This window comes from Pelodiscus sinensis, chromosome 29, assembly GCF_052426305.1.
Source record: "Pelodiscus sinensis isolate ZL-2025 chromosome 29, ASM5242630v1, whole genome shotgun sequence".
NCBI classification, from domain to species: Eukaryota; Metazoa; Chordata; order Testudines; family Trionychidae; genus Pelodiscus; species Pelodiscus sinensis.
In genome coordinates, this window is record NC_143080.1 from 4,084,785 (window position 1) to 4,111,790 (window position 27,006).

General features: G+C 42.6%; 1 protein-coding gene across 2 annotated transcripts; it reads right to left on the reverse strand.

The window, feature by feature from the left end:
- Positions 1–467: 467 nt before the first annotated feature.
- On the reverse strand, positions 468–25,670 carry MED1 (mediator complex subunit 1). Of its 2 annotated transcripts, none has more exons than XM_075911638.2 (17): positions 25,449–25,670; positions 20,329–20,435; positions 18,966–19,044; positions 18,389–18,443; positions 18,131–18,263; positions 17,379–17,407; positions 16,903–16,974; positions 14,924–14,998; positions 14,199–14,272; positions 13,671–13,760; positions 12,280–12,391; positions 11,693–11,817; positions 11,382–11,500; positions 9,368–9,569; positions 9,049–9,144; positions 8,831–8,936; positions 468–6,943 (listed from the first exon to the last, which is right to left on the reverse strand). In XM_075911638.2, the coding sequence occupies exons 1-17, from the start codon at positions 25,474–25,476 to the stop codon at positions 3,706–3,708; spliced, it is 4,740 nt and encodes a 1,579-aa protein (XP_075767753.2). In that variant the 5' UTR covers positions 25,477–25,670; the 3' UTR covers positions 468–3,705. The 2 variants fall into 2 exon arrangements, with proteins under 2 accessions (XP_075767753.2, XP_006126279.3); XM_006126217.5 differs by lacking the exon at positions 25,449–25,670 and adding an exon at positions 21,081–21,237.
- Between the last annotated feature and the right edge of the window lie 1,336 nt (positions 25,671–27,006).

Consider the following 27,006-nt stretch of genomic DNA (forward strand, 5'->3'; position numbering starts at 1 on the left):
GGCGGGGGCAGCGTGCAAAGCCTCCCCCACCATCCCCCTGGCTCACAGCATTCAGACACACACACAGCCCTTCAGCCAGCTTTTCTGAGCAATATGGAGGTAGGGCAGACAGGGAGCCTGGCTGAGACTCTTGCTAGGCAGCCCACAGGACACATTTTGACTGCCCCTACACTATGGAGATGGTCTTAGCATGCCCCTGGCACCAAGGCATACAAAGGAGACAATCCTATGGTGTACCTGAGCCAGGGGGATTCTCCCCGAGCATCTTGCTGAATAAGTTCTGGCTCCTATATGCCATTAGAGCAGTGGACAGTGTATGAGGTACTGTCAGAACCGGGGTTTCACTGACAGGATGAGAGCAATCTCTGATTTCTAAAATGATTTTTGGTAAGAGTGGTGACTTACACACATGGAAGTTAAGACAGGTCTTGGGAAGCAAAATGCTTTTAAATAGAGACGAGACAATATTTTTACCAAAGAAATGTATTTGCATGTAAATAAACATGTTGGGGTTTTTTGCAGTATTTCCATAAAAGTTGAAAGTACACTCTACATTGAAAAAGAATGAAAAATTAGCAGGAAGTATTTACATGGGTGCCCACAAAAAAGCAGATCTGAAGACATTTATTTACATAATGACCATTTAGGAAAGAACCATTTTCTTTTAATCTCAACATCCATTTCTTAACCTGAGATTAAAAGGTTTGGCTTTTAAAAAAATTTATGTTTGTTTACACATTTATCTTTCCAATACTGAAAGATGTAAAATATCATAGAGAATAACAAAATATTTTAAAAATAAAACATTTGCAAGAGATCAAACATTTACATGTAAAATGTATGTGTAATATTGACAAGTGTACTTTATCTCTGATCAGTGCAATAGAAGCATCATGCAACTGTTGCCTGACTTTTAATGGCTGTCTTTCTCCCTTACTTAGTGTAAAACAAATAAAGGGAAAGGATTACAGTGCATCATAAGAGGATTGAAAAGCTATTTACCTGATACGACCACAGTTCAGAATTCAGTCTCTCTTGCAGCACTCAAAGTCACAGATGCTAAAAGAGTATGCAACTTTGTTCCCTGTATTTCTTTAGGTGTAGCAATTATGCCCACCCTCTGCAGGAGAAATTTAGAACCATGAACTTGAGTCGGAGGTAAGTAGTAAGGAAACACATTCAGCTGTTTCATTAAAATACATTTATAAATTAAATCTTAATTTGCAAAGCTGAACAATTTTTTTAAAAAGCTTTTCACTGTGTCTTATATTATTAAAACACCAGTCCATTTTATTACTTGAGGAAATTATTCCTTGAAAACCCCAACCTTGCTTTGCTTTTGTAACAGGGCTGCTAGCTTCAACTAAGCCTTCACACAGTCCAAAGCACTTTCAAAGATTATTTTAAATAAAGCAACTTCAATGAGAGGAACAGAACTAAAGCAGATGACAACCCGTTGCCATCTGAATAAGTACTATTTCCAAGAGCCAGACACTTTAGCAGGGTCTCAAGATAAAGTCATCTGTATTATACTTCTTATATCCTCTTCATAGACATCATACAGTCATAGGATTCTGATGCTGCATCAGATAATGTTATTTGCTGCATGTGTAGACTTTATTTACTATTTTCTATCACCTCAGCACATAAAGCTGGAGGTATGGGGTGAGAAGGAAACCATGGAATGCAGACCACGAGGAGCAAGGAATGAAGGTTGGAAAACACAAGGAGAGAGAGCTATTGTGTGTGCTAGAGGAATTCGCAAACCTGCTTTCTATGTGACAACAGCAATATCAGCATATAGCCTCAAATAAGCTGAAGACAGAAGGGAAAAGCCCAGAGCTAGCTGCATAGACACCACCCTGCTGAAAAGACACAAGTATTTTAATTTTCCAGGCGCTCTAGATGAGCCAGAAAAAAGAAGCTGTGTGCTCTGACTGTTATCAAGGGCCTGGACTATCTGCAAGACTGGAAATAGCTATAGTGGGAAGGAAACCTACACCTTGAAGTCTTTTCAAACTGCAAACCCAAAATAAGGGATATTCTCAAGCCCACAGGTGAAATCCTGGCCCCACTGAAGTGAATGGCATGACTCAGTGGAGCCAGGATTTCACTCAAAACATTTCCCTAGAATACCTAAAAGGGGTTGGGTTCACAGTACTCTTTCGGTACACTCTACCCCCTTGTTTGAAGTCTCTTCCATGTCTCCTCCTCTATCAAAGCAATCCTAACTGCTTTCATTTATAAAATAGACTTCCAGCTCCTATCCTCAAGGACTGAGACTAGCAGATCCTTCCTGTATCTTCCTTTAAAGTCTTGGTGAGAGAGAGAAAGAAAGGTGTAAATCGGGGCAATTATTGCTTCTATTGCAGCCAATCAGGTTTTACAGAGTCAAGACATTTCAGCATGTTTTTCAGCAACATAAGTACTAACACCAGCACAGGAAGGATTCACACCAATTGGTGAGCTAACAACTTCTCAAGAGGGGTGAGAGGGAGCGGGAGACTGGGGAATTCATGTGTGTGTCACTAGCCATGCTGCTGCGGAAAAACCTGCTGCATGCACAAATTTAAAATGGCCCAGGCACTTTTGCAACAGAATGATTAAAAAAATAAGGCCTGATTCCACAAAACATTTGCGTACACGAATCACAACAGATGCACTGACTTCAAATGGGACTTTTCGCAATGAATGAAGTAAGCATATTCTTAAGCATTTGCAGGATTTGGCCTTATATGTATGTCTGTCAAGGTTGTGAATGGTCATACATACAGCATTCAGGGGAATTTTGTTTCCTTTAAACCTCGCATACAGCTTAGACCATGGCAAAGCATGCTGCGATTTTACCAACTTCACCGAAGCTACAGTGGTTGCACGTTTTCCAAGCTTTCCTAACCCACAGCTAACCAAGCTTCCAGAGTTCCTTCAAACACTGCATCACACAATTTAAATATAAAGACTGCACAACAAACAAAAAGCATGAGGCATTCAAACAGAGACATAAATAAATAGCTAAAACGCAAGGTCAAACATCCACATAAATATCCTTCATCACTTTGACCTGGAATAAAACGCTGATGTCCATCAAAACACAGTGCCTGATTTTTGCAGAGCTGCTGATGTCAATGGAAGACGAAGGTCCTCAGCACCTCTAAGAATCAGACACTAAATGATGAAGAAACTCCACAAAAGAAACCTGCAAAGCATTTCTCTTTTCTCCAGACACCCTTCAAAAAAAGAGAAAACCACAAGCCCTAAACATTAAAATATGCCCTAACTTAATTAGCTCAAAACTAAAAACTTATTATGAAAAGGAAAAGGGAGGGGGGAAAAAGCAGATTCTCCCACAATAACCTATGTTTCTGCACCAGTTTAGGGTCTGTTCCTCCAAACACTTACCAACATGCTTAACTCTACGCCCCTTGACTTTTAGGACTATTAATACATGTAAAATTCAGCATGTGTGTAAATGTCTGCAGACTGGGGTCACAGTCAGAAGACTGGTTTGCCATCCCTAGTCAGAAAAATCAGCACTTGCAGGCAGCCTGTCCAGGTTTTGGATATCTTCAGGAATACTGTTTTCCTTTTAAACCATGTCCCTCAAGGGAAGTGTAGTATTCTGAAACTAACAATTTTTTTTTGCTGTCTCTAGAATCCACAGGACGGTGGGGGTTCTAAAGAGCTTTTAAAATTATTTTAAAAAAATTAATTGCCCATCAGAGCAACATCCATCAGGTCATCATCTTCCTCCCCAATCAGAAAATCAGGGCTTGGCCGGGATGGCCTGTCAGCAGATAGGATAGCACTGCTTGTCATGGACAAAGACTGGTCAGAAGAAATAGGTGATTTAGACCAACTTTCTGGTTTAATGCTGTGAGACTTCTTCTTGTCTCGGTCCTTGTCACGATCTCTATCTCTGTCCCGGTCTTTGTCTTTCACTTTCTTCTTCTCTTTTTTGTGCTTCTTGTGCTTTTCTGAGCTATATTCCGGTAGTGGCCTAATGCCATCATCAGAGCTGGGACTGTTCTGATAGGATTTTTCTGCTATAGAGGAGCCAGACTCGCTCTCACTGTCTATGTTTTGAGGAGTGTATGCTGGTGACTTACTGTGGCTGGGTGAGCAGCGTTCATGCTTTGGAGTAGACCCACTGATCAGAGGGGATCCATAGCTTTTGGAAGAAGCCATCTGAGGCCTTAAGCCATCTCCACCTCCTTCCCCAGGTTTCTGCAAGGTTACTTTGGCTTTAATGCTAGGGGAGCCACCGTCATGTTTGCTGATAATAATCTTGGCCACTCCAGTACTACCAATGTTTTTTGAATCCGAAGTCTTCTTGGAAGAGTCAACGGATCCTACAGAAACTTTAGATTTGTCTTTGTCACTTTTCTCCCGCTTCCCTTGAAACTCGCCTCCAGACATGTTGTGTTTGGAGGACAAAGAATGGCTTGAGGAATTGGAACTTGGCCCCATCTGTCCATCCATTGAGTCTTCGCCTCCAGGCCCACTAGTAACAACCCCATGTTTAAGTTTGTCTATGACTGCAATCAAGGATGGCTTCTTGTTTCTGCTTGGAGATTTGCCCTTGGAGCTTCCATGCTGGTTTTGAGATGAAGACATGGAAGAACCACTAGATGAAAAGGAAGATGAAGATGCTGTCGAAGAGTTTGATGAAGGAGGTGGCTTCTGGGACATGGATCCAGAGGATCCCATTCCTGAAGAGGATTTCATATTTGAGCCTGATCCAGTCCCAGACATATGAGTGCCTCCAGAACCTGAACTGATAGGTGATTTTGCTTTAGATGATGGAGGAGTACCTGGAACAGGTTTCATTGGAGAGGCAAGTTTGTCAGAACCCCCTGACGGTCTAGAATGTGAAGGAGAAATGTTTGGTTTAGGCATGGAAGTGTTCATAAGTGATGAAGGTTTCCCTTGTGGTTTCACCTTGGTGCCTCCAGAACTACTGCTGAGACCATGTTTGGTGATAGGGGAGGATCCAGGCTTTCCCACAGACTGAGCTGAGCTTTTTGACTGACCTGAACCCGAGCCACCCTGGCTGACATAGAGGCTGCTGCTCATCTTTGAGCCAGAAGACCCTTCTGATTTGCTGCTTTTTACTTTGCCTGAGGCAGAAGAGGAGGAGGAGGAAGAAGAGGAGGAATGGCTGTGATGGCTTTTGCTGCTCGAGGAGGAGACAGAGCCACTGCTTGTATACTGGCTGTGGGAAGGTTTGCCAACAGTCACTGTCCCTTTGGGGATCTGAATTGTGATTTTTGGAATAGGAGGAGTGGCTACACCAGGAGGAGTCTGAGATCTGCCTGAACTTCCAGGAGATTTTGACCCACCAGTGCTTGCTGGTGGGGTAAAAGGTCTGTTAGATGAACTATGAGAAGGCGATTTCCCTTCTATGTCCGCTTTCTTCCGCTTTGGAAGCTTTTCTTTACTTTTACCATCGCTGGACGGGGTCCGGCTGCGTTTTCCTGGCTTACCATCTAACACAGCACTTGATAAACTACTTCCAGAGCCATTGCCGCCTTCTTTTACCCGTTTCTGAGACTTTTCCTTTCCCAAATCCCCTGTACTTAGTAAAGGGCTCTGGCTTCCACTGTGATGCTCCATAATGTCTGAGGGCCCCAGGGTTTTGCTCGCAGCTGCAATAATACTAAAGTCAACCATGTCTGTCTGACTGCTTCCTTTAAATTTATTTTCTCCCCCATCACCCCCCAAGACTTGCACTCCCAAACTAGTTAGAGCCTGGGATGGAAAGCCCTTGAAATCATCAGCATCTCTACTCTGACTGCTCTCATCGAAGTACTCCTCCCCAAAGCCACTTTGACTTTGACTGTTCAGTAAGTCAGGATTGAAATCTACTCCATCTGGGAAAAAATGATTGGAAGAGTCACTGCTTGGGCTCACAGTAGCATCTGCTATAAGGTCGGCTGGATCAGTGTATGGGTTCTCACTAGTTGTCTGAAAGACATCTGGGTCAAATAGGGCACTTTGTGAATGTCCTGAACTAGAAGAGTCCCTCACAGGAGTCCCAATGGCTGGGCAGTCCTCATTAGTGCTGGGAAGCTTGGCTGCCTCTTCTGCTATATCAGACAGGATGTCAGTTACATCAGCTCCAATGCTGTCTGAACTAGAAAGTCGAACCATCCTCTGAATACTGGGCTGCGAGTGAGGTATAGATTGGGGGTACGTTGTAGGTGGAGTGCTGCACTGACTGGGAGCTGGAGTAATGTGAGGAGTATCCAGAGTATCAGCGGTCATGTTGACATCAAAAATAGGGTTCTGGGAGTCAACGTCCATTGAGAACAGCTCTCTCTGAAAGTCATCCTCAGTTTGATGCTTGGGCTTGTCTGCTGGTGTGCGAGATTTTTTTTTCTTTTGCTTGTTCCCTCCAGGGCCTATTTCCATTCTGGGGGAGCCAGAAGAAGAGTTCTGCCTTTCAAGAGGGCTGCTCCCATACAGAGTGGAGAAGTCCTGAGGAGGATTGTCTTTAAGGAGGTTCATGAGCATCGGGTGGTTCTTGGTGTTGCTTGCTGGTGAGGATACTGGTGGTGGCGTGTGATGGGGAGGGGTTGGACTTGAGCCTATGGTAGACCCCACATTCCCTGTGATCTGCAACAAACTAGTGAGAATAGGGTTCTGAGACACTTTGCTGAAGTCCTCCCCATGGCCCACCGAGTCATGCCTCTCTTTCATGCTCATGCTCATGTTAAACAGGGTAGTGATGGGCCCCCCAGGAAAAGTGTTTGTTGGTGTAGTGGTACCACTCATTGGGTTGCTGCCTGTGGTCATGCCGTACCCTGGGCTGCTGGCGGGGGGCAGGTTTTTCTTCACCATGTCTTCAACTGTTTCTGCAATAAGGGACAGGGCTGGTGTGTCTGCCTGAATGGTTTCTGCCTTTCTACGGATGGCTCTCATCGTTACCGGAATGGACATACATCTGCAAGACAGAAAGCATGAAGGATTTAATATGCAATTTGCTCATTTATGGAAACTCTCACCTACAGAGTTCTAAAACATTACCGTGAGTTAGGAATTATCCCCCTTTCGCAGGATGGTAAAGTAATGCAAATCCCAAGAGACTTGCTTGAGGTCACATGGCAAGACAGCAAATGAGCCAGGAATTGCCAGAATTAGAATCTTAATGCGTCATAGCTACATTGTCATACTCCTCTAATCACTGAACAACAGAGCTTCTCTACATTGCCTTAATATTAGCTGCTACAGTTCTAATTACAATCAAACTTTAATAATTAGTAACTAAGTAGTACTTAAGAGGAAGAAGGATGATCTTGTAGCTAAAGAGATTGGGAGTTCAGCAGGATGGCTCTGTTCCCATCTCTGCCACAAACTCCAGGTTTGACCCTGGGCAAAAGATCCGTGCCTCAGCTTCCCCAGCTATAAAATAGGAATAATCATACTGACCTCTAAAGTAGGTAATCCACCAATATTGATAAAAAAGTCTGTAGGGCTCTGTGTGTGCAGAGTCTTAATAAGACCTTCTGAATGCTCCCAATGTTGCCTGGAACTGAGTAATTTTGATAAAGGGCCTGTGTAAATATAAACCCTGGAGGCGTCAGGGATATCACATGTTGGAACCATGAGTGAGTCGCACGATAATCCAAAGAGAGGCAGAGACTTTGAAGGCAACTGCAAGCTCCTCATGAAGCATGAAAACACATACAACTAAGATAGGCCTCCAAAAAGCAAGTATTTAATAAGGTCAACAGCTGCTCCACAGTTAAGGCTGGTTTGCCTCGCTTTCTCCTAACCATCATTTGCCTGAAATCCACAGGCGAAGTGTAAATGGCTTCAAAACTGGTAAGTTATATCCAAGGGTGGCGCAGAAACTCTCAACCAAAGTTGAAGTCCATTAGAAACAGGGTTCTGGAATGATGTCACTCAAACAGAGGTGTTCACCAGAATTCAGAAAAAAAATTATTCTTAATGATCTTTTGTAGTGAGCAAATAGAAGATAATGGAAGCAGTATGTACCAATAGATAGGGCATTAAGGGTACATCCAGACTACGTTTATTTCCAAAAGGAGATATGCAAATTAGAACTGAATTTGCATATCTTCGGATCACTTTTTCGAAAGGTTTTTCGAAAGTGAAAGTAGTTTGGATGCATTTTTTTTTTGGAAAAACCCTCCGCATCCAGACTACTTTCACTTTCGAAATTTCCTCTTTCAAAATGTGATCGGAAGAAGATATGCAAATTCCCGTTAAATTTGCATATCCTCTTTCGAAATTAAAACAGTCTAGATGTGCCCTTAGACAGACTCAGGTGACATGGTTTATATTCCAGGCTCTGTGACCTTGAGCATATGACTTTACACCTGATGATGCCTCAGTTTCCCCATCTGTATTATGGGAATAACGATACTTAATAAGTCATGTGCTTTGAGATTTATGGATGAAAATTGCTACATAAGATCTAGGCATTATTGTTCCTTAGTATTCTTGTAGTGTTATTACTATTAAACATAGATTTCTAGCCTCCTCAAATCTATGTCAGATGTTTGTATCAGTGACTGTTAAGCAAGAGTTACTGATTTACTGATTTTCATTAGATACCTTCTGTTCAAAATTGGAAGACTATAAATGTTCAGCTTTGAAGCACTCCCTTTGGCTGAACAAACTGTAGTGCTTTATAAATAACTATGGAGGGGATCCACAATGGGATCTTTCTGCAGAATGAATTGTAAAATCACTGTCCCCTAGATATTTGGGACTGCCCAACAATAGGTGGGTGCTAACATTCTGGAGATTTACAGAAGATGCTCTGGATAACATCTAATAGCAACACTGAGAAGATCTGGTTTACCTCTGAACAACTTTGGCAATGAAGTCATCTGTACAGATGAGAGCATCAGAGAGCCCTTTATATAGTTTACAGTTCACATGTGTGGAGTCCTGCATGTCCATGACCACTGAAAGACAGAGAGAAGGTATTTGGGAGAAATTAAACTGTAGTGACAAAATATCCCTAATTTCACCTGAAACCCATTTATAAACACATGCTTTTCACTGAACCCTACTTACCACACACCAGGGAGTCATTCACAGGATGTTGGAAGGATACACTGAAACAGGAATCGGAGAGGGGACAAACTTCAAATTGCAGGATCCCAGGAGAATCTGAAAGACACAGGAGGTAGTAAATGCAACATCTCCACAGCACAAGAGATGCAGACAGACACGAGCTCAAATACGCCATCAAAAAGAACGAAGAATAAAATGAAGCAAAGCAACCTGGGCTGACTTCCTGTTCCCCAAACCCACCTGATTCTAAAATGCGACAGAAAACAATGCAGGATCTTCTCTAGTCAGAAAATGTTATGTCAGTCAGTGAGTCACCCACCTTCTTTTAAAACAGTTCGCTTGACACAACTGCCAATCAGTGTATTGTAGGCCACTTGATGCCTGATCAAGTTGAGGATGAGAGGGACCCGGCCAGGGTGCTGGAAGGCAATTTTACTAATGAGAGTTCCTTGCAGGCTTCTTCCATCTGGAAGAGGGGCGTCCTTGTTCAGGAAATAGCAGTGCTGCTGTCCTGGAAGAGCCTGGGAAACAATCTGTGCTTTACTCCAATGGTACTGATACAATGAAATAAAGACACCTTTAAATGTAAGTGCAGCTCCAAAATCTGTGCCATGCTAAATTACCTCTGTGGTTGGAATTGGCAAACATTGGAGATACACTTTCTAAGAATCAAATCCTTTTATAAGCCAATTTACAATCTGAACCAACAAAATACCAGTCTAGAAATACCATTGCCAGGAATGAGAATACTACTTTACACTTCTCTACTGCTCCATCAGAGAATCTCAAAACATTTTTATACACCGTAAACTTCACACTCCTTTTTGGGAAGTGGTTAAATACAGTCTCCTTTTTTATAGTTGAGGAAACAGACACAGCAGGTGAAATCCTGGACTCATTGAATTCAACTAGGGATATAAAAGGTTACCTGGTAAGCATTAGCGTTACTCGCATGCTTACCTGGTAACTGATTAACCGGAGGGCCGGGCCTGGTGGAAGCAGCCCTCTGGCCATGGCACAGCCGACCTGGCCAAGCTAGAACAGGCCCCTGCCCGTGGTAGCTGACTGGCAGGATCCCAGCCACAGGGGCCCTTTTCTGGAGCAGCTTCCACCACAGGATCCCAGCTGCTCTGCGCCAGCCCTCCATGGTTAACCAGTTAATGATACAATTTTAATCATTTAGCCAGTTAACTTTTTTAAATGGGTATTTACATCCCTAAGTTCAACCTGAGTTTTATATTGCCTTCAGTGTGCATAGGATTTCACACAAACCATTTCAGTGACTTATTTAAAGGTCATACAACAGTCAGTGGATGAGCCACATACAAAACCCAAGAATGCTAACTCCCAAATCTCTGCCCTGACCACCACAGTGACTCTTTACCTCCCATGACGAAAGCTCAATGAGTGGGAATTGACATGTAAACGCAAAAATATCGATCAGCCCACAAAAAGCCCATTCAATTTACATTAAGAATCGATCACAACTATAGAAGCCAGATCATTCCATGTTAACGTGAGCACTGGCATGTTCAATGGGAACTGCATCTTTCAACAAGACAGCCAACCCAGAAAGTACCTTCCTTTTCCCTCCACACATCAGCTATTAGTTTTCTAGTTCATGGTTTCATAGTATAGATTATTTCAATATCTTCCTATGACTCCAGTCTCTAGTATACCATCACTTTGGCTACCCTCAAAGTTCTCATCTGTCCAATTAACCCAATCATAATGGTCAGTCTGTCCTTTGGTGGAGCAGCTCATTAGCACAGGCACATGTTTAAAAGAGGCCATCTATCAAATGTTATTAGACAAAACTGCTGTTCTTCTCTGGTCATCTTGCCTTCCCTCCTTCCAAGATTTTTGTTTTGATATATGATTCTCAATTGAACATGAATATTAAACAAGACAACCCATGCAGACCAACTCACTGGTTGCACATGCACCAGTTATTTACCAACAGTCTGACAAAGTAGTACATAGCGGTTTTGGGTTACCTTTTCTAATGGTGGGTTGACCAGTTGCAAAAACAAACTGATGCAATTCAGAAGATGACAAATCAACAGTTAAGATAGGAAAATTAACCTATTGTGATTTGTGTTTTTTCCAGCATTCTGTTTTGGCTAATATCAATCATGTCTACACATGAAACTTGTACCTCTTTAAGTGTAAGTGCATCCATTCTAGGGGCTGTACTTAAAACATGCCCCAAATTGACAGTTAAAGTGGTACAAGAGAAGTTGTAGTTGTATTAAAGGTTCCAGTCCAGAGTTTCTAACTCTTTTCAACAGTCCTCAACCTGCTTAGTTCTCCAGTATTAGTGGCATACTTACTGCATAGAAGCGCATGTTGTGGTTTAAAGGTACAGAATCGGTCTCCTTGGATAACTCAAACTGTGTGATCAGCTCATACAGAGGGACAAACGTTGGTGGGGTGTCAAACAATGGGATTCCTGAGGAAACACAGCAGAGCAGAATGACCACATATGGAGCAAAAAGGAGCTGCACAATAATATGGATCTATTCAATCCTCAAAAGTCCATATAAAAGAGAGTAGAAGAGCTTGAATTAAACTCATTTGGTGTGCTTAGAACAATCTGCTAGTAAAAACGAGTGAATACTTGTTTGACAGAGTTACAACCCACCTGTGCAGCTCTGTAGTTTCTGAATGAAAGCCCGGGAGACTGGAATAGGTCGTGGGAACTTCAAGAAGAAGCAAGCTGGCAAGTCAACACTGTTGGCACTGGTGACTGATGAGAAGGATGGAGTCCTAAAACATTGAAATTAATTCTAATTTTTATTGCATAAATATTTATATTTAGTACATTATGTCCCTCTCACCCCAAAGTAGTGCCCGAGCTCTATACAAACATTAATGAATTTTTCCTCACAAAACACACACGTTAGAAAAGTAAAAATTGTTTCTGTGCATACATCATAATAAAGTATGTATATATTTTATGTGTAAGATACACATTTTATCCTATGCCCAAACATAAGTCTCTTATCTGTTACTTCTGAAAAATTATGACACTTGATTTAACACCTAAAAAATATACTTTACTCATGTCTCAAGTGAAAATTATTTCATAGATCGGGCACAAATTACATTACTGATGATATGACATTGTGCTATTGACAGAGCTTGGAAAGATGACTCAAAACAGTGACACACTCACAGCATCTGAATGAGGCCACTGAGTAAGACCCAGAAGAAGTGCCCTTTCCTTACCCTTTGTTGTCAACAGGATGAGATCCCATAATTAATGGTGCAATTGGGAGTTTGGACATAGCCAAGGTTCCCTCGATTGTTATTGATGCGTTCATGCCCAAAGACCGAGGGACTGGAAGAGGAGGCAAGAGAAAGACCATATCAAAAACTGAGGAAAAAAACATTAATCTGCTTTATGAGTTTAAAATATTGCTCACTTATAGATTTGTTATTTATCTATGTATCTCTTTCAAAGTTTAATATCATCTAGTTTGAATGTACAGCCTTTTATTTATGCTATTTGAAGTTGTATATCTCATTTCTACGTGTCTGGTACCTGTCAGCAACAGATTTCAAGTGAATTTACAACCTTGTAGTACATTTCTATGTGCAAAATTATTCATGATTTTGGAGCAGTTTAGTCTTCTTTTTCCAAGTTGTATCATTCTTGCTAGGTATGGAAATTTTGAGTTACTATATAAAATGCTAACAAAAAGCAAACCTGTATGTAGAGATGTGAAAGTTTATTATTACAGTCCGACAAAAAGCCATACAAGTGAAACCAAGGAAAAGAGCTCTCTCGGGGTTTTTTTAATTAATCATTATAAAATCAACCTAGAGTCAAGCATCCTGGATGAAATTCACCTCTGTGCAGACAGACAGCATATTTTGAGGGGTTAATTGGGACTTATAGTGATGCACCAGCTTTGTGCAGGTCTGCACAGAAGTGGATTTCACCTCCAGAGGGCAACTGTTCTCAGAAAAAGGGAGAAATGACCAAGGGTTTGCATGTGCTTATCAAACCTGAGCCCTCAGTCAGTCTGTCCTTGATTCTCTCATATTTCAGAGTGGTGGATGCAGACAGTCAAATGGTCTTGACATCCTGAGCATGGCTGCCCATCCCCAGGTGAAGCTGGAGTAGGAGGGGATCTAGTTTAAATTCTGTCACTGGAGTTAGGCCCTGAATGGATTATGAACTTTACATAAGTGGATGATCAAAAGCACTGGAGCTCTGCTTCACCATGCTCCACTAACTCTTGCAACACATCTGGCATAACCTCTCAGTTATGTCAGGGATAAGGCCGGTGTAGAAAGCAGAAGAGGATCCTCTGCCAGCTTTCTGATAGTGAGGACTTCCCCTATGCAATAGGAATTTTCCATCAGCCAGTTCCAGACATGAAGGCCATTTTGGGCTGCTTGTGAAGCAAATCCCTGCCATCAATCTTCAGAATTCTACACTTTCCTAAAAAATCTAAACTCTCCCAGCAGTGAGACAGTCATGCATGCTATAAGGAAGCTGTCTTCTTCTACAATATTGTTGCCTCTGACTTTGAACAAGTTTTAGACAGACTGAAAATCCTATGTGCCTAAAGTACAATTGGTGGTCAGAAGCAGCCTTTTAGGTGGCATACCGTTGTTCTCGTGCAAAACAATGGGGTTTCCGGTGCCTTCTTCAAATAAATCATAGGGTGAAATGTAATACTTGAGATTCATCAGGTGACCTGTGAAAAACAGGCTTGTTAATGAGGATGCTGATGGATGAGTTACTCCAATCCTTCATAAAAGTCACAAGTAATCATGCCACATTCACTCTGCAAGATTGCACAGCACATGATGTGCAAAGCTATCACTATGCCTTCAAACAGTCACTCTTTTTAACAGAGACCAAGCTGTCTGATGGAGAGAAGTGGTGTTTTGTAAATCCAGTATGATAAGTGATTTTGTAAAAATAAAACTGCCTTACTAGATCATAAGGTACTTAGAAATATGTAGATGACCACAACTCTTAAACTAGCAATTCTTACCCACTATTAGCATCTGATAATATGAAGCTCAGCTACTATCCATTAAGGTTTTAGTCACCTGAATAAATCAGACAACTAAGAAGTGTCTGTTCAAACCCCTTTTTTCTCTTTTGGTTACACAAAAGACACAGATACCTCCACTTCTTGGGGTGAGATACCCAACACTGCCATGCAGAATCTTGTCAAGAGGACTTGCATTGGTGGCTTGCCTACAACAGAGAGAATCGTAGATTTATAATGTGCTGGAGGATAGTTCAAATCCCAAACATCTAACCACTGGTGGCTCCTTTAAGATCTTACAATACAGTTGACACTCAGACAGAAGTAAGCTCCATGCTGTAATTGGAAAATGTTTCAAATTATTTGCAAAACGAGTCATCCATTTCCCCACTAGCTAAGTAGGTTTTAGTCCATTAAATTTACTACAATAAAAGCTATCCTCAGTGGTTCCCAACCTGTTTTCCTGGAACAACTCTTGTGATGGGCTGATCAGCCACTTGCCAATCTCATCTCAGTGTCTCCTCCTACTATATATTAGAAAAGTTGCTATAGCTATATTTTTAGTCAGTCTCTCGTTCACTCTGTCTCGCCTCTTTTTCTCTTTCTATTCTCTTTTCTGCTCTCAGCCTGTTTTTTTCCTCTCTTTCTATTTCGACTGCTCGTTCTCCAATTAAACACAGACCTTGGAAAAGCCTAAAAATGGATTAACAATTTCTATAATACTTTGTATCAAAATCCAGTTGCATTGGGTTGCTTTAATGTCAGCATCAGTTTTTAAAAAGAAGTCAAAATACCAGCTCATCATGCCACCAATTTAAACCCAGGTACTGAGAAAAACAAAGGTGTATAAGTGTCCTTACCAGTACATCACTGCCATCTTTGAGAGATCCAGCTCCAAAGACTGAAGAGCCAAGTACATTTTAGTTTTAAGTTTGCTGGGGAAAAAAAGCAGCATGGAAAAAAAATACAATAAATTGCATGGAACCTGGAGTTACTCAGAACTTCAGATTAAATTACCGATTAAAAATATGACCCTAATCATGGTATTAAATCACTAGAGACAGTCATTTTTCCTATTATGGTTTCAATGTAAACTGATTAAAGCCATATAAACAGTGAATGATATAATGTCTCAAATCTTAGATTGTATAATATATTTTGTTTTCTTAACTTGTACAGAGCAAATCATGTATATATGTATTCCTAATATGATATCTGTGTACTTCATGATTATAATAAAAGATAACATATGGGGATTTACATGTACATCTGTTTTTTAAATAAAAAATCCACAGAACCATAGAGGAGAAAATGAAAATAAACATTTTTATGTTATGGTAAAATACTGTGAAACTACATTTTAATCTCTGTCTAGAACTCAACACTGGCTCCTTAGGTTGCTGACAGTTTTAAGGTCATGTAATCAAGTGTGTGAGAGTGCAATTGGCACAGTATTCGCTAAAAACTGGACCCCGCAAAGTGCTAAGTATCTTCTGGGAGATGCTCAGTGATATGTACTCTAAGAATTTGTTTACACTACAGGACAAAGTCAAATTAAGATACACAGCTTCAGCTACGTTAATTGCATAGGTGAAGTCAAAGTAGCTTAATTCTGCTTTTGGCTCTGTCTACACTGCAGGAAGTCGAAGGAAGAACATTCTTCCTTCCACGTCCCTTACTACTCGTGAAAGCAGGGTTACCGGCATCAACCAGAGTTCCTCTCTAACTTTGAATTAGCTGTCTTAACTAGACCGCCAATTCAAACCCTAGAAGATCGACAGCGACAACTTCAATCTTCCTCTGTAGCACAGACGTAACTTAACTGAAGTAAATGGGAGCTGTTGGGTATTTAACAGTTCAGGCCAGGTCTGTGTCAGTGAAAATGGATTTTGGATTGAAATATTCCCTTGTATTGTTGTTAAGCCCCTGAAATAATACCACTGTGTTAGGAGTGAAATCAGAGAAACAGAACAAACATGAAACTGACCAGTTTATTGTCTAACCTGATATGAAGTTAAATGTAAACATGCAGCATAAATATAGAAGTGATGTTTTAAAAATTCTTTTAGTATGAATTTAGGCCTTGATCCCGCAAACATGTATGAACCAAAGTAAGCCCTCTGAGGCAAGAGACTGTCTTTCTGTTTTGTACTTTTACAATATCTAACATGGTGACTCTCAAACTTTTGTACTGTTGTCCCCTTTCACATAGCAAGCCTCTGAGTGTGACTTGTCTTATAAATAAAAAACACTTTTTTGTATATATTTAACACCATTATAAATGCTGGATGCAAAGCAGGATTTGAGGAGGCTGACAGCTTGTGACCCTCATGCAATAATCTTGCAACCCACTGAGGGGTCCTGACCCCCAGTTTGCAAACCCTTGGACTAACATAATGGGATCCTGGTCCACAACTGGGACTCCTAGGTGCAATGGTGATTTAAATATATGTACATATGTATGCAGAGGATCAGAGCATTAGTTAGAAGATTTGTTAATCCAGTTCAGTGATCTTTAAATATAGTGCTTTTTATGTATAAAGAGAGATGGTTATTAATATAAAGAACATTTTTCAAATCTCTTAGTGTAAGAAAATTGATAAATGGATTTCCAAGCAAATGACATAACATGTTATTGATTTGTAACTTGGGCCCCAACATTATAAACATTTATACACACACAGTCTTAACTTTAAGTACACAAACAGGCCCTCAGAAGCCTGTGTAAAATTAACATGGGTTTAGTACTTGCCAATTGGGGACTGTTAAGATTGATTATATAACCATAAGGAGGGGTACTGGAGGGTGGGGGAAAACACACTACATGGTATATACTTACTTGTCTCCAGGAAGTTTATAAAGATTTACAAGCCCCTTTAGATGCTTAGAGAATTCATCAAAGTTTTTCTCTCTAGGGGTGAAAAAAATTGTCACTGTTAAGTAATTTAGATCAAGTTTTAGTTGTAAGAATTATTACAACTTAAATCACACAGGAATTTACTTTTGCAACACGAAAACTGCAAAAATGTTTCTTTAATGACTGTCCTTAATATTCAAAGTTGATTTACTTTTGGTTTTTAAATGTCTCTGCAAAACCTGCTGGTTATAAGACAATGGTGTGGTCTTGTACAAAAGCTTCAAAGAGTCAGGAATCCCTCACCAAATGAAGCCAGAAAACCCCTTGTGAAAGTGTGGAGGCTTTATGAAGAAGGAAAAGTAACCAACTGCTGTACACTTCCAGCCATAAAATAGTATTCCTGATCAATATCGGAGAAAGGAATCTTTTTCAGGATGCAATGAACTGGTTTTGCTCACCTCAGCTGTTGCACCAGTTCTGGACAGCTCTGAAAGGGAAAAAGCACACACTACATTCACTTCAAATTAATCTGTGACTTTCAAACATTTCTATGACTAAAATACAAGCACAGAATGAGGTTTCTTTCCATTATCTTCTGGTGAGAAAGTTTTACGCTCACTGCCTATGCAGTATGGTTCTGATGCGCTATTTGTCAATCACTTGCAGCACAAATTCAATTAATATATTATATTAGTTTTCAAACTTGGGGGCCTTAAGCTGAACACCTAAATCTGTAGATAGGCATCTAATGGAAGTGGCATAGCTTTCAAAGGTGCAATTAAACCAATGGGAATTGCTGATACTATCGCTTTTGAAAATTCAGGTCACGTCTTTAACATGCCTAACTTTTGGACTCCAAGTTGGAATACTTTGACCCAAGTTTCCACCTTTCACTTATAGAACTGTAAGTTTTATCAAAGATACAGAAGGAAATAGATACAAAGCTGCAGACAACTGTAATTCTGCTTTGTCAATTGATAATACTCTGAATTCAAAGAAAAATATGGACCATTATCTAAGTGGTTTTTGTTCACATGAACAGAACTGAACTAAATACCAAATTTAGGAGTGAGAAGGAATAGCCACAAGGAGGTTTTCTGTGAGAACTAGATGGGCATACCTTACACAACTGATTCCTTGTGTTTGTGCTGAGTGGAAGCAAACCCTTCCCTTTGGCGTTACCCATCTCCTCCTTCTAGGTTATACGTACCACAGGATTTTCTCCATGGTGTGCCACCTTGACATCACACAGCAGCCCTGTAGGATCTAACTGGACTTCCACATAGAACATGTCTGAAGTGATGTAACATTCAGTGCCATTTGCACTAAGGTGAGATCCAAGGCTTACATACAAAACAAAACAAAAATTGCTATGAGATGCACACAAAAAACAATCAAACCAGCAGTGAGCTTATGATGAGTCTGTACAGATACACAGAAAATGCCTTTGCCACAAAGGACGACTTACCCATTTTGCCTAGCTATAGACTCCAAGCGATCTGTCATGGCGGGCAGAGATGATACTAAACAGGAAAGACGCAAGATTGAATAACTCTTAATTTCTCCACAGGATTGTATTCCTTTGGCACTAAACGCTGTCTCAACTATCTTCCTCACACACACAAGCCAAAGTTACTTAAATTATGCACTTATACAATTACACATCTGGGTTTGCACACACATGAATTATAGACATGCAAAATATAATAGGAGCGATTTTTAGAAGAAAAATATATATTACCCACCAGCACAGTCAAAACTGAAAAGGAATGAACTGATATTCTTCCATGTTCCCATACAAAATCACTTTTGGGTTGAGGCCAGGCATATGGTTTAGAATAAAATACCACTAGCAATCTAAACTTCAACATTCTGCTATCGCATTAGTAGTAAATGTGTGTGCACACACACAAATGCACATAAAATAAGCACAGAATGAAACAGTTGCTATTGCTGTTTATTTTTACCATTTTTAATATTTCAATCATTTTTCATTCTAAACACCATGGAAGACATAAGTACATTTTTGTTGTTACATTACCAACCTTTTAATGCTTTCTGCAAAGTCTCCAAACAGCTCACCAGATGTTGATGGCCCCCAGAGTTCAGCACAACTCGTTTTTCCTGAGTGAAAGGAGAAAACAACCACCATTTGTATGCAATGTTCATCAAGACTGAATCATCATAACTGTTAGTCAGGCCCAAATGTCATTTATTCAGACATTGTAAAGTTAATTAAATCCCATCCCAGAATTACTCTTCCATTTAGTGCTCTAAAATGAGAACAAGAGCACAATAACTTAAAGATATCCACTGCATGTTCTTTCTCTTTATTTTCTGAAGTAGCTGATTGAATTGTAAGAATTTACTAGCTTTTTGTATATGCATAATCCTAAAGAAACTGAGAAATAATGAAGAAAAATGGGAGGGGGAAGTAAATAGCCATGCATGCAGATTTCTCACACTACAGAACAATATTTGCAGAAAACTTTGGGTTATCCTTCCCTTACCCAGTGCTGCCATTTTAAAACACACACCAGCTGGGCAGTGGTGCTGAAACTGAAAGCAACGTGTTAGGGACACGTCTGCAATAATTTGGTGAAGCTCTTCACAAATACACTGTACTTCTATCTTCTATCGGTAGAGGAGTCTAAAAGAGACCATGCTGCACAAATGCACCAACAGCTAGTTGCCAAAAGGGATTGGTACTTTAGTTGAGAGTAGGGACTGCAGTCCAGTGGTTAAGGGCAGCAGGATCCTGGGTTCTATTCCTGACTATGCTGAAGCTCCTTTATGGGCTCTTGGGTAAGCTGCTGCTTTCTTTTGTGCCTGTGTTTCCCCTTTGTCTGTTTTGTCTATTTAATTTACAGATTCTCTCAGGCAAGAACTATTTCTTCCTGTTTGGTTTAGCACAATGAAGACCCAGATCGTGGCTACACTCTCTAGGTGAAACAGGTAAAATCCTATTTTCTGTGAGTGGTTGTAAGGATTAATATTTTGCAAAACATCTTGAGCTAGCTGGTCATAGTAGTATTACTGCTAATACAGAAGCAAAATGCAGGACAATGTAGCACTTTAAAGACTAACAAGATGGTTTATTAGATGATGAGCTTTCGTGGGCCAGACCCACTTCCTCAGATCAAATAGTGGAAGAAAGTAGTCACAACCATATATACCAAAGGACTGTGACTACTTTCTTCCACTATTTGATCTGAGGAAGTGGGTCTGGCCCACGAAAGCTCATCATCTAATAAACCATCTTGTTAGTCTTTAAAGTGCTACATTGTCCTGCATTTTGCTTCAACTACCCAAGACTAACACGGCTACATTTCTATCACTATGCTAATACAGAGTCTGTGCCACCATTCTCCCAGGAAACAATCGCATCCAGACTCAACCAATTCTCACCATGACTTGACGGACAAGCTTCATCGTTTCAGTCCAAGGTCTGTTTTGGTTAAACTTTGCATGAAGTCTTTCCAAGAGAGAACTCATCTTATTCAGCTTCTCCGTTTCTACAGGACAAATGACATGGAAACTCAGATAGGGGCATGCCACAGGTTTAATCTCAGTTCTGAGAATGATATTCAAACATTTACTTATTAAAACCCCTACAAGTTCCAAAAAAAAGTGTCCTTTGCCCTTAACAGCAACATAAAACAATTCAGAGAAATTTTACTTATTCCCACTTTACTCCTTCTCTCACACTCTCTCTCTCTCTCTCTCACTCTCTCAAATAATCCAAAGACTGTTCCAATGATCATTAAAACCCAGGAGATTATAAAACTTCAAAGATCTCTTGGGGAATCAATAGGACTACATATGTGAGTAAGATCTGAAAGTGGGATTTGGTCCCATCTTGTCTAGTCTTAGTATTATAAAATAATTGACTGGGTACCCTTTGCAAGAGGATGGTTTAAAGAACTGCTGAACCCTCAAAGAAAATAAAGCAGAGGTGGCATGGCGGGGGCAGGGAGTGCATGGAATTGATAGGAGTAACATAAGCCCAGGCTTATCGGTTAATCGTTTACTTGACTATACGCCAACATCCCTAATCACCTGCTCTCACAATTACTCATTACATATTCCTCAATCATTTGCATTCTGTGGGTCACCAGGAAGGAAGCCGAAGACCACAGTCTGCGAGCCACTGTACTCACATTCACATATATTATTTTCTTTTTTAAAAACACCTTCATGGCACTGAATGGAAGCCATTATAACACTATAAAGACTCCAGCTGGAGCCCATTTACAGTGAAGGTTCCCAGGCAGCGACAGTTGGAATGTGATACAAGGGTGGACAGGGATGTCCAACTGCCAGTGCCTCAGAGCACTCAACATTCTATGATTCAAAGGTATTCTGGCCTGCTGAGGGATGGAGCCAATACATAAGGGTTGATATCTCCTGGGCGCAGTGTCATTAGGTTGCAGCGGTGTCCTTGAACTGGGACTTCACACTGCAAGGAAGTGAAATAACTGAGTATTTCACAGTACATGGGGCTTCAAGGGACACCATCACTTGAAATCTAATAATTTTTTAAAAGGAGTGTCATGTCTCAGTCTCTTCTCTAGCATCACAACCCTAAACTCATATCCCCACTCTGGTGTGGTGTGGTGTCCTAACGGGTAGGGTGGGGGGAGAACAGACTGCACCTGGTGCATAGGATTGCAGTGTCACTCAGGTTTGGCCTAACCACACCTCTATTGCAGTGATTTTCAAACTTTTTCCTCACGACCTAGCTAAAGAAAATGGTTGATGCCTGTGAGCCATCATTTTACTGGAGTGCAGGCTTCAGTGCGGGGCCCCAGGGATGAAGGGTAAGGCAGACTTCTTGCCTGTCCTGGCACAGTGGACCACTTTGCACCTAGGAAGCAACCAGCAACAGGTTGAGCTCCAGAGACTGCTGCTGTCCCAAGCTTTGGCTCCGCATTCCCATGGGCCGGTTCCTGGTTTGTCTCCGGCCTTGCCAAGCAAAAAAGGACAGAGCTCATTTTGGGCTTGGTTTGAAATAGGATTGGCTTCATTTTTAGGCTTGTTTTGCTTTTTTATCTTGTGAGAGTTGGCTCTCACCTTCACCCAGGAGCCAGACTTGCTGCTGACTGCTTCCAGGGCACAGCGCAGTCCTCAGTGCCAGGAGAGGCAGGAAGCTGGCCTCAGCACTAGGGATGTTAAATATTGGTTAATTGAATAGTTGATTAACCTCATGAATTCTTATTGGCTAATCGACTATTCTATAGTCCCCAGGAAGCCCCTGTCTTGGGGAGAGGGTCTGTGCTCCCGAATCTGGCACAAGCCAGAATTGAGCTGGGCTGTCTGCCCACCTGGCTCCTAATACACTTTAAATGCATAGCAGCAGCGGGGGTAGGTCCAGGACCCAATGCAAGCCGGGACGGAGCTGGGTGGCTGGCCAGCCTGCTAAAAAATTTACTGTCAAGTTAGGGGAGGGGGGAAATGCATGTAATCTATAGCATTAACCTATAAGCTTTTGCTTATTGGTTAACTGACTACACTATTACCATACTTAGCACCCCACCTGTCACCTTGTCCACCCTACAGCAAGACAACCCAGTGCCTAACTTTTTGTGACTCAGTACTGAGTCTCAATCCATACTTTGAAAATTACTGCTCTATGGGAGTCAGAGAGGGCTCAACAACTCCGCTCTCACCAGGGCCTCCCCTTTGCATCAAACTGGGAGAAATGAACATTTGCCTGATTTTGCTCCCATGGATTCATTATTTCTGTGTGTGCAACTGAACCCATCCTACAGCCAACAGCTGCTGTCATTAGAAAAGGAACAGGTTTCTCTATAGTTAGACTCATTGAAATGTACAGCAATCACCACCATTTATTTTGGCAACCTCATCTAAGCTGTCAGATCCAAGGAAAACACACAATGATAACACTTTGATGATGTAATTTACTGCTCACGTAAACAAACATATAGGGACTTTTCTAAACTCAGGTTGATGGTGGAATGGATCAGAGGTTCCCAAACTGTGGGGAACGCTGAAGGGTCCAGTCACGAGGGGTCCAGTCCAGCAGAGGAAGCAGGCAGGAATCTTTGTGGACAATCTGGACACTCAACTGTTGGGATCAGGTTCCCTGTTCATCTCATTCTGCCACTGTTACCAATTGGCCCATACCATGCTTTGCTGGGCAAGTAGAAGACACTCTGCAAGCAAGAAGCTGTAGGCTGTTCCCTTACTTTTGATAATCCTGCAGGACACAGCCTCTGCCTGCCCCAACCCATCAGTGCAGCCGCAGAGATCCAAGCCCCGTCTGTTTCCCCTGCTGGACAGTGTCTCAGCAGGGGAAGCAGACAGAGCCTCAATACCCCAAGGACACACCAAAGGGCCAAAGTCAGGAGGGGACTACTAATCATTGGATGCAGCATTCTGCTGCCCTCCTGATCCCAGCCTTTCATCAGGACTCCATTTGCTTCCCTTCATAGTAGGTGTGACAGGCAGGGAGTCAGTTCTCAGCACCCAAGACCACCCCAAACCCTATAGGAAATGGAAACTCCTCCTTGGTACATCGGCTGTGTCTAGACTGGCAAGTTTTTCTGCAAAAAAAAAAAACTTGCCAGCTGTCTACACTGGCCGCTTGACTTTCCGCAAGAAAACTGACTTCCTACTGTCTGAAATCAGTGCTTCTTACGGAAATACTATGCTGCTCCCGTTTGGGTAAAAGTCCCTTTTGCGCAAAGCTTTTGTGCAAAAGGGCCACTGTAGACAGCTCAGATTCGTTTTGCACAAAAAAAGCCCTGATTGCGAAAATGGCGATCGGGGCTTTTTTGCGCAAAAGTGCATCTAGATTGGCACGGACGCTTTTCCGCAAAAGCACTTTCTGCAGAAAAGCGTCTGTGCCAATCTAGACACTCTTTTCCGCAAACGCTTTTAACGGAAAACTTTTCTGTTAAAAGCATTTGCAGAAAATCATGCCAGTCTAGACGTAGCCATCTACTCTGATTCCTATATGTAGCAGGCATCCCTCCCCAATCCTGGGTATTGAACATCCACCCCATTGGTACTAGACATCCCACACAGGTGAGCATGTGAATAGCACATGAATGCCCAAAGGCATGCTCAGAAAAAATTTGGGAACTTTAGACAAACTGTATCATTCACTCACAGTATAATAGCAACTGAAGGGCATGTTTAATGAAGATGGCAACAATCTGGTCTATTTTATGCTACTCTCGTCCCAAGAAGATGTATAGTATTGCATCTTGATAAAAAAAAGCAAGCTATTTTAATCAACAAAGCCTGGCATAGGATGACCTGTTTCTTTCTATGCGGCATACAGGATCAAGTTGAAGCAACATAGCTTGGGTACCCACACTTTTTGTATGCCAGGAGTCCATGCAGCCCCAGATAGACCATCTCATACTAGACCAGTGACAGGCAACTAAGGATAGTGAGTGGCTCCATCTCAGTGGGCCGCAGATTGTCATAACCAAGACGGTCTCCCAGGCTAAGGTAGTGTTGCACACAGCGCTCACATACCTAGATTTTGCAGTGCAGGCCAATTAAACCAGAGCAGTGCTTTGACGGGACACAGAGGGAGCACACAGCTCTCTCGGTCAAGGTGGTGTGCAATCAGCATGCACTTCACGTGCCTTTATTTTACATGTGTGTCACTTTAGCAATACCAGCAGGAGGGAAGCCAGTGGAATCTGGCCACCCTGCATGTGAGCAAGGGGTAAACAAAGTGTCTCAGAGGGTCAAGGGGGGAAACACACGTAAAACCCCCAAGATGGTTTAATAGGTGATGAGCTTTCGTGGGCCAGGCCCAATTCCTCAGACCAAATAGTGGAAGAAAATGGTGACAATTTTCTTCCACTATTTGATCTGAGGAAGTGGGTCTGGCCCACGAAAGCTCATCACCTAATAAACCATCTTGTTAGTCTTTAAAGTGCTGCATCGTCCTGTATTTTGTTTCAGCTACACCAGACTAACACGGCTACATCTCTATCACTGTAAAACCCCCAGGAGCTGCAGGCTGCCCACCACTGAACCAAACAGCTGTGCTGTCCTCAGGCTGCACCCAAGACGACACAGCAGCCGGTGCGAGGGACATGAAGCCCCATGCAACCAAACACACCGGTAGGGCACCAGTGGGCGAAGAACTCCAGTGCGTGCGGGCTGCAGTGCTGTTTTATGAAGGGGGGGCAGCTCCTTGGCCCCCTCCCGTGCAGGGGAGCATGGTAATAATCGGGGGTGGGGGTGGGGGAGGGAGGAACTAAGTGGCCCAGGGCTAGGCAAAGAGCAGGGATCAACCCCCACCCTGCAGAGCTGAGGGGCTGCAGAATCTCGGGGGGGTCTAGAATCTAGAATCGGGGGGCCGCAGGATCTCAGGATCTCGGGGGGGGTGAATCTCCCCCCTTCCCTAGAAGTCAGGGCGTCCCCTACTGGTTCCCCTCCCCCCTGCAGTGCGGGGCTCCCCTCCGCCCTCCAAGGGGCGAGCCCCCCCCCGGCTCGCCGCCCCCCCAGCGGGCAGGGCGGGCCCCCGAGCCCGGACTCACCCTCGGCGCCCCCCTGTGCCGCCTTCATCCCGCGGGCCTGTGAGGGGCCCAGGAGAAAGGGCCCCGGGGCAGGCCGCAGGCGCCGGCCTGGCGCAGAGCAGCGACCCGCGGCCTGGCCCCTCCCGCGCGGGCCTCAGTCCGCGGCGGCCGCCGCCAGCCCAACGGCCATCGCCGCGCTCCAACGCGCGCGACACTTCCGCCTTCTCGCGGCCTCCCGGACGCCTCGCGAGCGCGGGACGGGCGTGGGCTCGTCCTCTCGCGAGACTTGGCGCCCCTCTTGGCAGCCGGGCCCGGCGTGCGGCGTTCCCCGGCCCAGGAGGCACGTGTGCGCCCATGCCGGGCCCAGCAGGGCCAGCGCGCAGCCCCGGCAGCTGCTTCCGGGAGGGAAGAGGGGCGGGGATTGTGCGTCGGCAGCTGGAAAAAAAAATTTCCGCGCTGTAGCCGGAGTGTTGCAAACAAACAAAAAAAAATTGCAAGAAATTGACACAAATAGTTTAAAACAAAAACTTTTAAACGGCAAAGTTACATTGCCCCGCCCCTGCCTTTGCAAAATAGCAAAAAAATAAAAACTTGATTACTGCAGAGGGAAGTGCAGGCAAGCTGTCATTTAAAAAAAATCCAAAACCCCCCAACCATCTAAGCGATTAAGCAGCACAAAATACTTTAAAGGATGCCCGAGTCTTTTCTCGACCAGAAAGAATGTTGTCCTAACTTAAGTTCCTCATTGACTGTTTCAGTTGTCACTTTACTATTATGAAATCAGGATCCCCGACATCAATAGGAGGCAGAACATTTCCTGTGTAAAACGAGGCAGTGAAGAGATTCAAGTGTGTTACTAGGTGATGGGCAGGGGTTACAGAGGAAGCTGCAGAAGCAGCCCCTCTGAAGTCAGACCAGCAATGAAAGTAACAAAATTACTGGTACTGTCCTACTGCAAGCTGGGTTCCTTCCAACTCTTTAAATAGCTCAGTGTTGGCTTTTGCCACAGCTCAGCCAGTGTTTGCTGGAGCTGCGTACACCCCCTTACTTTCTCCTCTGAGTCAGACTCCATAAAAAACTTACAGTAATCCAATCTGAATCCACTTTAGGTTGTAAAATGGGACAAGAAAGGACTTGAGGGACTAGTGGTTTCATTACATATGCCAATTACATCACTCTGTACATACCTAATTCACACTATTGGTGTTGGCTACAAGGTGGTTGAGGCAATCTTTTACTTCAACTTCTTGGTGGTAAGAGAACATAAATACATTGCCCTGATACTGAGATCCATAGGTCCTATACATGCCTACCACATCCTTTGATGTATTTCACCCAGTGCACTAAATGCTCTAATAACTATTTAGGTGAAAGGAGAAGTCAGTATGCTCTCCAAGTGAGCTCACAATTAGACAACACCAAGTCAGCAGTTAACTACATACTTTTCATAAAATTATGATTTATCTGATCTCAGTCCTCATCCTCAAAAGGAAGACATACATATATATATATATATACACACACACACCTTCAAAGTACAAGCCTCGGTCCCAAACCTCACCTTGAATGGTTTCTTGCA

Coding starts and splice junctions, on each gene's coding strand:
- MED1 (XM_075911638.2), bottom strand. CDS start 25,476: ATGAAGGCGGCACAGGGGGGCGCCGAGG. Junction 16,975..17,378: donor GAACTGGTGCAACAGCTGAG/GTGAGCAAAACC, acceptor TTTCACCCCTAG/AGAGAAAAACTTTGATGAAT. Junction 14,273..14,923: donor AAGATGGCAGTGATGTACTG/GTAAGGACACTT, acceptor TCTCTGTTGTAG/GCAAGCCACCAATGCAAGTC.